We start from the raw sequence: 14,721 nt of genomic DNA, 5'->3' as shown, positions 1-14,721 counted from the left end.
GCCAAGATATTTAATCATCAAAACTGTGTCAACCAGCATGCTACTAATGTTGTACTCGAATGTTACATGATTGTTTTTCTAATCCCTTGTATTTCCTTATACAGGATGTATCCTATTTTCAAAAATCATAACTATTATGTTATCTGAGATCTGTGTGTGAACTGTGTGTTGTTGAAAAGAGCAAACTCTTGAGTTTTACATGGTTCCGCTAGGTAGTAGCAATGTCACTCAGTTCAGTTCTAGTGAAAATGGTGTCAGGATGACAGAAAGGATTTTGTGTTCTACATTTTGTGCAGTGCAGGTCAGCAATAACTGTTCAGCATGACTTTAGTACTAGGTATGGTGTGCATCCTCGTACAGCACAGAGTATTGGATGATGGCATGAACAATTCTGAGAAACAGGTTGTTTGTCTAAAGGCAAATCGCTGGGCCATCTCCAAGTGTCTGACACAGACATCAAATGCATCTGCCATAGTTTCACAAGCAGTCAGCAGATATCCAGATATTTGCCATGCAGCTTGACAGCTCAACATTCCCCCAATATCCACCTGGCATGTGTTGCATTGACATTTACACATTAAATCATAAAAAATTCAACTACTGCAAGCTCTTCTTGAAGGTGACAAACAACAATGTGTGGAGTTCTGTAATTTCATTCTTGGCAAGATGGAGGTTGGCAGTTTCCTTCCATGCTTAGTGTTTAGTGATGAGGCACCATTCCATTTAAATGGAAAGGTGAACCATCATAATGTGAGAATGTGGGGTACAGAAGAACCACATGAAGTTGTACTACACGAGATGGACTCTCCAAAATTTAATGTGTTTTGTGCACTTCCACAGGAAAAGGTGTTTGGTCCATTTTTCTTTCCCAAGAACACTGTTACAGGAAGCATATATCTCAATATGCTTGAGAACTTTCTTTTCCCACAGTTGGAGACTGATCTGAATGAATTCATTTACCAACAGCGTGGAGCACCGCCACACCGGCATCTGGAAGTGCAGGAAATTTTAAATCAAAGGATTACTGATGGATGAATCGGTTGTAATGGACTAAATGATTCAGCCATACATTACTGTTCTCTGAGGTTACTGTATGGGATTATTTCTTGTGGGGATTTGTAAAAGACTCTGTGTATGTGCCTCCATTACCAGCAACAATGAATGAACTGATACATCTATGCAGCTGTGGAAGCTGTAACTCAAGACATGCTCACTGCAGTGTGAGAACAATTTGAATACCACATTGACATGCATATTGAACTTCTATGAAGAAAACAAAACCTTTTTGAGTTTTCCATTTATCAGAAAACAAAATTCATTGTAAACGTTTATTAGTTTCAGAAATATAAACATGCCAAACGGATGATTCTTTTTGATACAATATGTATTTTTCTTTTAGAGCAATGTGTCATTCATCACACCAACTATAAATTCTGTCTAAGTTACCTTGTATCCTCATATAGACTTTCAACAATGACACCTTACCATACACAACAGTGTACAGCAAACAGCTTCAGATTTCTGCACACCCAATCTGTCAGGTTATTTATATAGGTTCCCTGGGGCACTCCTGATGATGTCCTTGTCTCTGACAAACACTCACCATTGAAGACAAGCCTCAAAGAAAGATACAATTATTAACAATTGACACAGAGCTTTCAGGTTGTTCCAAAGAGTTAGGCCAGGTCTCCACATCTCTTGAGGAGCAATCTTCAAGTTAATGCACAGTAATTTGACTGTCTTAGTAACTGCACTGGCCAGAGGGACCACATCATTCATGCGTAAAGTTCATAAGGATTGCGAGAATTTCCTTTCAGTGGTGTTGGAAGCGATGGAAAGGGTACACCTCACTTTATCAATTCTCACAAATTGTTACATCAGTATTGTAATCCTTTTCTCACAAAAGGGTGTGTAGTTGGTCATCCAGCAGTACAACAATTGACAATGTATCCTCCAAATGAGCCCTGTAGTGTCTAAATTTGGAGAGCACCGCCTCAGCTTGAAATTCCCTGATTGCAGCACTGAATCAAGTAATATTTGATCTCTGAATTATCACTTTCTCCTCAGAACATGTAATTTTCCTGCCAAAATGTCTGGAGTACTGTCAGAACTTGATAATCTTCTCCCATAAAAATTATGGTAGCAGCAAGTAAAAAGAAGGCAAAATCTGCTGATGAGAAAAGTGCTGCACAAATCCATCAGACATGAACATGAGCTATCCTGATCTTCAATACACCAAGTTCTGCCACGAATATCCCATAAAAGTATTAACTGCAGTAATAGAAGGGCTTGTAATGTTACTTGTAAAGTGTATCAAAGCAATGTACACAACAAGCATGAAAGAGCCCCTTTCTGTGAGTATAAGTCCTTCGGTGTAGTGTTGATCATCTTATTGTGACGCTGCTCTGGCTTTTTAGCAACAGTGAAAGTATTACTCACAGAAATTCATACATGTGTCAGCTGGAGCAATTCTTCCCATGTTCTGCACCAGATTGTTCACTGTAGCTCCAAGTATGTAAGTAAGATGTGCTGTTAGTTCTCACATCAACAAGAACGGGACTCTCAGTTTCAGCTTGACTTGTTATGTAAATGGGCAGAATATGGCACTGCGGTCGGCAATGCCTATATAAGACAACAAGTGTCTGATACAGTTGGTAGATAGGTTACTGCTGCTACAGTGGTGGGGTATCAAGATTTAAGTGAGTTTGATCGTGGTGTTGTAGATAGCAGATGAGCAGTGGGACACAGCACCTCCGAGGTATCGAAGTGTACCGTGAATATCAAATCAAATCTCTAACATAGTTGCAGCCGGAAAAAGATCCTGCAAGAATGGGACCAATGACGACTGAAGGGAATCGTTCAGCATGCAAACCTTTCAATAAAACATCATCGATATGGGCTTTTGGAGCCAAAGGCCCACTCATGTACCCTTGAAAACTGCACAGCACAAAGCTTTATGTCTCACCTAGACCTGTCAACACCGACATTGGACTGTTGATGACTGGAAACATGGTGCCTGCTCAGGTAAGTGTTGTTTCAAATTGTATTGAGCGGATGGACGTGTACAGGTATGGAAACAACCTCATGAATTCATTGACCCTGTATGTCAGCAGGGGAGTGTTCAAGCTGGTGGAGGCTCTGTAATGGTGTGGTGTATGCAGTAGGAGTGATATGGGAGCCCTTATACATCTAGATACAACTCTGACAGGTGACATATATGTAAGCATCCTGTTTGATCATCTGCATCCTATAATGTCCACTGTGCAGTCCGACAGACTTGGGCAATTCCAGCAGGACAATGTGACACCCCACACATCCAGAATTGCTACAAAGTGACTCCAAAAACACTCTTCTGAGTTTAAACACTTCCGCTGGCCAAAACCGTACCCAGACATGAACATTATTGAGTATATCTGGGATGCCTTGCAATGTTCTGTTCAGAAGAGACGTCTACCCTCGCGTTCTCATGGATTTACAGACAGCCCTGCAGGATTCATCCTGTCAATTCTCTCCAGCACTACTTCAGACATTAGTGAAGTCCATGCCATATCATGTAGCGGCACTTCTGACCTAGATGATGTCAGGCAAGTGTACTAGTTTCTTTGGCTCTTCAGTGTATCTTTCTTTGTGATTCAACATTTGAATTATATAAACATCTACGTAAGGCTTGGAATGTTTATAAATTTTCTCTCTGATATTACACTGCCAACTTAATTGATAAAATGTGGTGTCTACTTATCCATTTTATTTCCTCATCTTTTTCACTTATCACTTACCATTTTTTATGGTATCTTCTCAGATAATCTTAAAATCTATGATAAATGATTGCTGCTTTCATTATCTAAGACTCAGAAATTAGTTAACTTAATCTGGCATGTCTCCTTGTTTTCAATTAAATTCTTATAATCTACATTTCTGAGTCCCTACCTGATAGTTTGTTTTTTCGAGTTCTGCATGTTCCACATTATGATTTATTGTTTGATAAAATACATTCAATTTCATTTTTGATTCCATCTGGTCCTTGCCAAATCCACTTACTAACTGCATTCTTCTGGAAGAACGCACTGTGGAAAAAGATGTTTTTCTGCTCAGCAGACACTACTAATCTATTACTATATGACATCATCCATTCCTGGTATCAAATACAGAGCTTCCCACTGGAGGATCATTCTTTAATTTTAATCCTGTTTTTATATTAAAATCACATTTCACCAATTTTATAGTGGAATCACTTTCTAGATCTCTTTATAATGGAAGTCTACCTCCTAATCAGAATGTGAGCACCCTGGTTCATATGCATAAATGACATCTGCGGAATATCTTTTTGTTGTTCTTTAAACCAAGTTCTGCTGCTGCTGTCTGAGATTCCTTCACTATCTGCACTACTGTATTTAATTTTCTTGTTTACACTAATGCCTAAATCCGCATTCCCATCCAGCTCTGTTCCTGGTTTTAATTCTGTTTGATCTTCACTTTTTGCCAGCCTGTGATATCTCATTTCATATCATCAAAGTATGGAAACTCCATGTAGGAATATCAACAAAGTGGGAAAAGGTAGAGTCAACTTACCATACAGATAAAACATTAAGTGGTAGACAGGCGCAATTAAAATACACTTATATATAAGCTTTTGGGCCACAGCCTTTGTCAGAAGAAGAGAAACACACAACATTCATTCACAGAAGCAAACAAACCTCACACACACAACGCCCAACTAGGGCAGCTTGGGCCTGAATGCAATATCATTTGACATCATTTAACTTCTGTTTCAATTTCACTAATATCGTAAACAAAATATGTAAAATGTAGTCAAACAAAAACTAGACAGATGGGAAAAAGTAAGTATACTATTTATTATTCTGAAAGTAATTGCCATAACTGTCATTACATTTATCCCATTATGAGACAAGATGGTCAAACCCTCCATGGACAAATATTTGCTGCTGCCTATGAAACCATGATTGAACCCACGCAAGAACCTCTTCATCTAGACCAAACTGACAGCCATGAATGCCTTTCTTCAGGACTCCAAAAATATGGAAATCAAATTGGCAACGATTGAGACTGTATGGAGGATGTGCAAGGGCTTCCCAATGAAATGGCTGCAATGTAGTCAAAAAAACTTCAGTAACACGTAGGTGGGCATTATAATGCAACAAAATGATGCCATCCGTTAACCCACTGGTTATTTAATTCCTTGAATATAGCATCAAAATTAACACATAGCAGTACATGGACACTTTGCAAAAACTGAAGTGCAAGTCAAGTCTAAATGCCCAGTAATGTTGGTTTAGGGCTCATTTTGTTACAGAATAATGCCTGCCCACATGTTCCCAAAGTTTTTTTTGACAAAGGTGCAAAAATTCATCAGGACGCCCTCACACATCCTCCATACAGTTCCAATCTCTCCCCATGAGATTTCCATACTTTTGGGGCCCCGGAGAAAGAAATTAATGGCCATCAATTTGCTTTGGACAAAGAGTGCACACCTGGATACAACTATGGTTCTGTACGCAACTACAAACATTTTCCCCATGAAGAAAATGACCAGCTTGTATTAGAATGGGATAAATATATTAACAATTATGGTACACTTTTGAAACAACAAATAGTTTTCTTACTTTTGCCCCATTTGTCTCATTTTCATTTGAGTGCTCCTTATAGTTAAGAGGTGTCTATACAGTTCTTGTTGGTAGAAGGGCCAGTCAAATGCAAATGAAACACCTGCCGCCACAAAAGCACCATGAAGTGAATCTATTCAAAAATAGCGACCACACACAAGACATTTATCCTACTGGAAGGCGAGACAATCTATTCCCAGTTCATAGAACTCTCTCAGTTGCTAATGGATCCCCAAATCCACCCTTGCACTTCCTTGTCCGACAAACCGACATCCACATGTCTTTCTTCAGGTTACCAAAGATGTGAAAATGACATATGTATGAGAAAGATCCAAGGTATATGGAGGATGCTCCAGTGTTTCCCAACAAAATCACTGAAGCTTAGCCTTCAGCTGATGGGCAGTGTAGGGGCAGGCATTATCATGCAATAGGATGATTCCATCCAACAGCACTCCTGAGCATCTTAACTTTATGTTGTGTTGCATTTTCTGTAAAGTGCCTTCTTAGCACCGCACACTGATTGTAGTTCTACACCAGAGGAACTTAATGAGCAGAAGGCCCCTGCAATCGAAGGAGAGGGAGAACTTACCAGAACTTATGTGAACAGCTTTGGATTCCTTTGGCAGGCAAGATACTGGATGTAAATTACTGTCAGCTTTGTCATTTGTCCTTGGGCTCTGGGAATGCTGTTGGACAGAACCATACTGTTGCACAATAATACCCACCTCCACAGTGTTAATCGGATGAACGTTACACTTCAGTGATTGGTTGGGAAACACTGCAGTGTCCTCCAGATCTTCCACTGCATGATTTTCACATCTGTAGCAACCTGAAGAGACACATGCATGGTCATTGTTTTCCATCAGATGAGGGAGTGCAAGAATGGGTGTGGTTGTGGATCTGCCAGCAGCGAACAGCGTTCTACACACATCAAAAAAAGTTTTGCATCATCCCAGTTCCCAGAACTCCTGAAGATAGACATTGACTGTGGATATTTGTGTGTGTGTGTGTGTGTGTGTGTGTGTGTGTGTGTGTGTGTGTGTGTGTGTGTGCAGCACTATGGGACTTAACATCTGAGGTCATCAGTCCTTGAAGTAGAACTACTTAAACCTAACTAACCTAAGGATACCACACACATCCACACCCGAGGCAGGATTCGAACCTGTGACTCTAGCAGCAGCGTGATATTGTTCAAAGACACAGTCACTTTGACGGAGGGGGTCCAACAGCCACTTAGTTCTAGGCACTCCACCAGGAAGGTACATGGCTCATGCTGTCTATAGTTCAACCACACCTAGATGGTCAATACCATAGTTCAGTTGTATCTGCATCGTTACTTTGTGCCAGGAAGGGCTCTCAACAAGGGAAGTGTCCAGACATCTCAGAGTGAACCAAAGCGATGTTGTTTGGACATGGAGGAGATACAGAGAGACAGGAACCGTCGAAGACATGCCTCACTCAGACTACTACTGCAGTGGATGACCGCTACCTACGGACTATGGCTTGGAGGAACCCTGACAGCAACGCCACCGTTGAATAGTGCTTTTCGTGCAGCCACAGGGAGTCGTGTTATGACTCAAACTATGAGCAATAGGCTGCATGATGTGCAACTTCACTCCAAACATTCATGGTGAGGTTACCTTTGCAACCACGATACCATGCAGTGCGGTACAGATGGGCCCAACAACATGCTGAATGGACTGTCCAAGATTGGCATCACATTCTCTTCATCGATGAGTGTCGCATATGCCTTCAACCAGACAATCGTCAGGGACATGTTTGGAGGCAACGCCTTAGACACACTGTCCAGCAAGTGCAGCGAGGAGGTGGTTCCCTGCTGTTTTGGGGTGGTATTATGTGGGGCCAACATACGCTGCTGGTGGTCATAAAAGGCACCGTAATGGCTGTATGACACGTGAATGCCACCCTCCAACCAATAGTGCAACCATATCGGCAGTATATTGGCGAGGCATTAGTCTTTATGGACAACAATTCACACTCCTATCATGCACATCTTGCGAATGACTTTGTTCAGGATAACGACATCACTTGACTAGAGTGGCCAGAATGTTTTCCAGGCATGAACCTTACTGCACATGCCTGGGGTAGATTGAAAAGGGCGGTTTATGGAGGACGTGACCCACTAGCCATTCTGAGGGAGATACACCGAATCGCCAATGAGGAGTGGGAAAATCTGGACCAACAGTGCCTTGTTGAACGTGTGGACAGTATGCAACGACGAATACAGGCATGCATCAATGCAAGAGGACGTGTTACTGGATATTAGAAGTACTGGTGTGTACAGCAATCTGTACCACCTGGAAGGTCTTGCTGTATGGTGGTACAACATGCAATGTGTGGTTTTCATGAGCATTGAAAAGGGTGGAAATGATGTATATGTTTATCTCTATTCCAATTTTCTATACAGGTTCTGGAACTCTCAGAACCAAGGTGATGCAAAACTTTTTTTGATGAGTTTATAAAACAGGACTTTATCATCTTGTCTCCCAGTGGGATAAATGTGTTAACAGATGTGATGATTACTTTTGAATGGAACCATTCCATGGTCCAGTTGTGGCAGGTGTTTGATTTCCATTTGACTGCCATCATAGATATGGCTTTTGCATAAAAGTTCATTTTGGAAATTTGGTTTCATAGGATATTAATGTTGACCTAAGAAAACTAATTTTTCCTTAGTTACTGTGAAGTTAGAGCAACATCTTGGATCCCCCCTTATCACCACATGAACGAAGGAAGATTAGGAATTGTTAATCAGCTCATTATTGGTACACTCACTTCAGACTATTCTTGAGGAAATATTAATGTTAAAAGATAAGAAATATATCTAACGAGGGAAAGCAAAAAAAGTGAAAAGAGCAACTTTCTCGCTTAAAAAAAAAAAGTTTTATTTGACATGTGACATGTTTATGAAAAACACAGAAATGACTATTCATTTCCATAAATACAATTTTTTACACTATTTACAATTAAAATTTGTACACATGTAATTGTAAGTGAAGAGGTGAAAAACAAAAAAAATATATGCTGGGGAATATATAGTTATAAAAGCTTGTTCTAGAATGTAAGTATTGCAGTTATGTCAAAAATAGTCCTACAGATGAGTGAGGATCTGCTGCTTTTAAAACTGAATCAGAGAAAATAAGTAAGGACAGTGTAAAATTCAAAAGCAGATGTTAAAAAGTATACTTGGAGATGCCAAAAAGTACGCTCAGAGATCTGCTAAATACAATAAACTGATTGGAATAGTTTGATTTATAATGGAAACAAATGATGACTATTAGCACAGAGGCGGTGGTCCTTTCAGTAAATGGCTGACTCTTCTCATCAACAAGACAACTTATTTTACTTACATCCCACACATGCAATTCATTGCTTCCACATTTTTGCTTGCCTGTATATCTGCTCCTCAAATCATCTTTTTTATGTTCTAAAGGAACTGTCACGTTCTGTATGCATTTCCTAAAATACTCTCGGTATCACTAAAATTTTAATTTCTTCAAAAAATTTTGTTTCTGCGTTAGTAAGCTTTAGATTTAACAAACAAAGTTCTCACCAGTGATTTACAAGAGCTTAAAAAATAACCACATTACACGAAGTTTTAAAAACATGGTTCATCTTATTGTGCTGATAACAGTTTGTCTTCTTATGATTACAAAATTCATGCAATTTGATAAAAAGACTAATCTGCTATGTAAACAGCTAACAGCTATTCACACACTGTGGTTCACTGAGCTTTTGTGGAAGCTCCACACTTTCCATGAAAAGGCTGACCGCATTATATCAGAATAATTTCAACAAAACACATGAATGTAATAGTAACTAGCTTGACACTACCATGTTCATGTACTGAAACTACATTAACACTCATTGTTGTGGATTTGTGGTATTGTAGCTGCTTTGTAGTTAGTTTGCTGGCATTTTATTCTCAGGGAAATGGGGAGAATTAAATGAAAAATATTTTGGTGTCTGGATACTAGTTACAAATATCCCTATCCTGCAACAGTTCAAAGACAATGTTTATGCCTGTGAGAAACATGAAACAGATAGGAATATTATGGCCAATGTGACAAAATCTGATACATTCCTATTTAAACATCTTTTTCACAACTGCTGCATATCGGTCATTCATTTCTTTTGTAACTTCTCTCACTTCTTGCAACTTTCCTTTTGCTGCAGTGTTATTAGGCTCAATTTTCAAAACTGCTTTCAAACTTTCTTCAGCTGTTTCATAATTATGGAGTTCTTTACAAGCTACAGCATTCCTATATAGGGCTTTCACATTATTTTGATCAATTTTTAACACTTTCCGACATAGTACAATAACATAATGAAAATTCTTCTGATGAAGCTGACATGATGCCATATTATTTAACAAGTTAACTCGCAGTGATAGAATGTCTTTGTCTAGAGGCGACTTCCTGGATAAAGATTCTAGAGAACCTATAGTAACAATAATTTTGAAAGCTTTACTAAATTTTATGAAGGAGTCTATGATACGACCAGCACGAAAAAGTTTCACACCTTGCTCCTTATATTGTGTTGCTATAGAAAATTTCTTCTCTTTACTCCAATCAAACAACAATTCATCATTATGTAACTCCTCAAGTTCTAGAATACATTTTATGTTGCCCTTAATGCTAGGCCTAGTTTCATATTTTGACTGGCAAAGAGGTTTTGTTGGTACTTCTATCACAAAATGACTGGTTTCTCTCAAGAACATACACTGGACACATAATTCTAGCAATCGATCCAGGTCATTATCTGCCTCTCCTATTTTTATTATTCCATTAAAGGAATTACTGAAGTAACAACTAGTTGGATCTACATCTATTCCTTCAAATGAAACTTCTGTTATTTTCACTTTACACTCTGCAAAATCTTGAGGTTTAGGTCCCCACTCCCCAGGCTTAACAATAGTTTTGGAAATATGCCGTAAATGGTTTAGTAATTTATCCTCCTCTTGTCTTTGAGATCTTTTTTTGTGTGCTCCTTCTTCATCTTGACAGTTCATGCTGTCTTCTTCTCCAACATTCTGTCCTTCAGAAGTTTTCTCTTCTTCTTCTTCTTCTTCTTCTACCTGTTCTTGAAAATCAGCATTCTTATTGGTCTCTTCATTCAATGTAATGTCACCTTTTCTATTCATCTTTATAAGTGGGACTGAAATTTTTGAGCTCTTCAAAAAGACAAATATAAAAATATTCTGCTGGCAATGTTACAAACATAGACTTTTTAAAAGGGTAACTTGTTTCCTGAATCTTCCTGAAACAAGAAACCAAAAACTGCAACAGTTATATGATTTAAATACACATCCATTTTTTATATGCTAATATGGGAATTTTTTAGTAATAACAAATAAAACTAACATATAAGGTTCCCCACCACGATTGAAAAAAGATGTTTCCAGGTGGTAAACTAGGTTATACGTTCCATTTTTCCACATGCTATTTCGCAAATTCTCTTCTTATGCTCCATTTTTCCACATGCTATTTCGCAAATTCTCTTCTTATGCTGCAACAAAGAATAACATTTTCTGATCAAGATAATGAACAGGTACTGCAATAGAAGCAAAATAAATGAATAAAAAGGTCTAATGTTTAAACAAATATGAGACAACCAATAGGATAGCTTTCTATGATTGATTTATGAACTGATCTTTTGATTCAGCTTTTAATAAATAAGGATAGAAGCTTCAATTTGAACAATGCATTTATTCTGACACCCAATTTTTAAGACATTTACAACTGTTTCAGTTGTTGTTGTTGTGGTCTTCAGTCCTGAGACTGGTTTGATGCAGCTCTCCATGCTACTCTATCTTGTGCAAGCTTCTTCATCTCCCAGTACCTACTGCAACCTACATCCTTCTGAATCTGCTTAGTGTATTCATTTCTTGGTCTCCCTCTACGATTTTTACCCTCCACGCTACCCTCAAATACTAAATTGGTGATCCCTTGATGCCTCAGAACATGTCCTACCAACCGATCCCTTCTTCTGGTCAAGCTGTGCCACAAACTTCTCTTCTCCCCAATCCTATTCAATACTTCCTCATTAGTTATGCGATCTACCCATCTAATCTTCAGCATTCTTCTGTAGCACCACATTTCAAAAGCTTCTATTCTCTTTTTGTCCAAACTATTTATTGTCCATGTTTCACTTCCATACATGGCTACACTCCATACAAATACTTTCAGAAATGACTTCCTGACACTTAAATCTATACTCGATATTAACAAATTTCTCTTCTTCAGAAACGCTTTCCTTGCCATTGCCAGTCTACATTTTATATCCTCTCTATGTCAACCATCATCAGTTATTTTGCTCCCCAAATAGCAAAACTCCTTTACTACTTTAAGTGTCTCATTTCCTAATTAATTCCCTCAGCATCACCCGACTTAATTCAACTACATTCCATTATCCTCGTTTTGCTTTTGTTGATGTTCATCTTATATCCTCTTTTCAAGACGCTATCCATTCCATTCAACTGCTCTTCCAAGTCATTTGCTGTCTCTGACAGAATTACAATGTCATCGGCGAACCTCAAAGTTTTTATTTCTTCTCCATATCCATGGAGATCCTTTACTGCTTGCTCAATATACGGATTGAACAACATCGGGGAGAGGCTAAAACCCTGTCTCACTCCCTTCCCAACCACTGCTTCCCTTTCATGCCCATCGACTGTTATAACTGCCATCTGGTTTCTGTACAAATTGTAAATAGCCTTTCGCTCCCTGTATTTTACCCCTGCCACCTTTAGCATTTGAAATAGAGTATTCCAATCAACATTGTCAAAAGCTTTCTCTAAGTCTACAAATTCTAGAAATGTAGGTTTGCCTTTCCTTAATCTTTCTTGTAAAATAAGTCGTAAGGTCAGTATTGCCTCACGTGTTCCAGTATTTCTACGGAATCCAAACTGATCTTCCCCAAGGTCGGCTTCTACTAGTTTTTCCATTTGTCTGTAAAGAACGCGCATTAGTATTTTGCAGCTGTGGCTTATTAAACTGATTGTTCAGTAATTTTCACATCTGTCAACACCTGCTTTCTTTGGGATTGGAATTATTATATTCTTCTTGAAGTCTGAGGGTATTTCGCCTGTCTCATACATCTTGCTCACCAGATGGTACAGTTTTGTCAGGACTGGTTCTCCCAAGGCCGTCAGTAGTTCCAATGGAATGTTGTCTACTCCAGGGGCCTTGTTAAGACTCAGGTCTTTCAGTGCTCTGTCAAACTCTACACGCAGTATCGTATCTCCCATTTCATCTTCGTCTACATCCTCTTCCATTTCTATAATATTGTCCTCAAGTACATCGCCCTTATATAGACCCTATATATATTCCTTCCACCTTTCTGCTTTCCCTTTTTTGCTTGGAACTGGGTTTCCATCTGAGCTCTTGATGTTCATACCAGTGGTTCTCTTATCTCCAAAGGTCTCTTTAATTTTCCTGTAGGCAGTATCTATCTTACCCCTAGTGAGATAAGCCTCTACATCCTTACATTTGTCCTCTAGCCATCCCTGCTTAGCCATTTTGCACTTCCTGTTGATATCATTTTTGAGACGTTTGTATTTCTTTTTGCCTGCTTCATTTACTGCATTTTTATATTTTCTCCTTTCATCAATTAAATTCAGTACCTCTTCTGTTACCCAAGGATTTCTACTAGCCCTCGTCTTTTTACCTAGTTGATCCTCTGCTGCCTTCACTACTTCATCCCTCAAAGCTACCCATTCTTTTTCTACTGTATTTCTTTCCCCCATTCCTGTCCATTGTTCCCTTATGCTCTCCTTGAAACTCTGTACAACCTCTGGTTCTTTCAGTTTATCCAGGTCCCATCTCCTTAAATTCCCACCTTTTTGCAGTTTCTTCAGTTTTAATCTACAGGTCATAACCAATAGATTGCGGTCAGAGTCCACACTGTTTCAGTAATCAGTCAAAAAGCTCTACGGGAGCAGATGTAATATAAGACACAGTGCCAGCCTCGAAATGTATGATAGAAGGGCAATGACTAGTTTCAGGAATTAAATACCATTACACATAATGACTCATAACTAACCACTTACAGCGAACACCTCTGATGTTGTCACTTTTAGACTAATATGACTATGGCAGTCAATGAAAAACTGTGATGGAAAATTGAACTGATGCAGAGTTAGAACTTTGAAATATACTCAAAATCTTGTCGTGGACACACCTCTTATGGAAACTGTGTGTGTGTTTGTGTGCATGTGTGGTGGAGGGGGATTGCCTGTATGAAATTTAATAGAAACAATGTCATACAATTACTCACTCCCAGGATCACTCATGGTTACCCACACCATCACACTATCAATATATTTTAAGAACCATGAGATTGGACAGATGTTCATAAATACAAAACAAGAAGAATACTAAAATCATGAAAAATGTAAATGTGACTGGTTGATCACTAATGAAAAAACATGGTTGAGCCAGCCTTCCTGATAACACATTACAAAATTCTCCATAAATTTTAGTCACTTCAGTCACTGTTCTTCCCATCTGCACATAGAAATTTTGACTGTAAGGGTATCAACAAGAGTAAACTAAATGCTACAAAATATACCCTTCCTCCACCCATTTATACTTATTACAAGATATCCTAAAGAGGTCTTACAGTTGAACTCTGACACTTTAGTGAATAATAATACTCTTGTATCATAACACAGTGAAATTTATTTCTAGAGGCAGAGTTGACGTTTATTCTCCAGATTATTAAGTAACATTTATCAAGTCCCCCATGCCACACATAACCATAATAACTACTGAAAAAGGCTATTTACATAAACTGGCTATCATTGTTCACACTACTGATGATGGTATTGCAAGTATATCATCTTTCAGTAGGTTCTTAAATGATAGTATAAATATTTACTATTAAAATGCATGGATGATACCAGTCTCAGTACAAATATCATGTAAGCTTTAAAGTGATATGACCTTCTTGTGACATCTCAAGTGGCTTTTTCACTCTGATTGCTTGCATTCACTCTGTTACTTAAGTTACTCTTTCAAACTAATAAAAATACCTAAGAACTCATTTTATTAGTATGTATAGTCAATGGATATGAAAT

At 38.5% G+C, this 14,721-nt stretch overlaps 1 protein-coding gene across 12 annotated transcripts in view; it reads right to left on the bottom strand.

Moving 5' to 3' along the window:
• Positions 1–8,514: 8,514 nt before the first annotated feature.
• The window catches only part of LOC126337548 (peptidyl-prolyl cis-trans isomerase FKBP35-like), a 37,795-nt gene continuing 31,588 nt past the window's right edge, over positions 8,515–14,721 (bottom strand). For 3 of the 12 annotated variants that reach the window (XM_050001483.1, XM_050001478.1, XM_050001487.1), the window contains exons 2-3: positions 11,006–11,150; positions 8,515–10,901 (exon numbers count right to left, since the gene is read on the bottom strand). In XM_050001483.1, the coding sequence (XP_049857440.1) occupies positions 9,727–10,785 (1,059 nt within the window). In that variant the 5' untranslated portion in view covers positions 10,786–10,901; positions 11,006–11,150 and the 3' untranslated portion in view covers positions 8,515–9,726. Of the gene's footprint in view, positions 10,922–11,005; positions 11,151–14,721 lie in introns of all 12 variants that reach the window. The other 9 variants (XM_050001482.1, XM_050001485.1, XM_050001480.1 and 6 more) reach the window with 5 other exon arrangements.

This window comes from Schistocerca gregaria, chromosome 1, assembly GCF_023897955.1.
Source record: "Schistocerca gregaria isolate iqSchGreg1 chromosome 1, iqSchGreg1.2, whole genome shotgun sequence".
Classification (NCBI taxonomy): domain Eukaryota; kingdom Metazoa; phylum Arthropoda; class Insecta; order Orthoptera; family Acrididae; genus Schistocerca; species Schistocerca gregaria.
The sequence above is the reverse complement of the archived record's forward strand: the minus strand, read 5'-3'. Positions and strand labels throughout refer to the sequence as shown.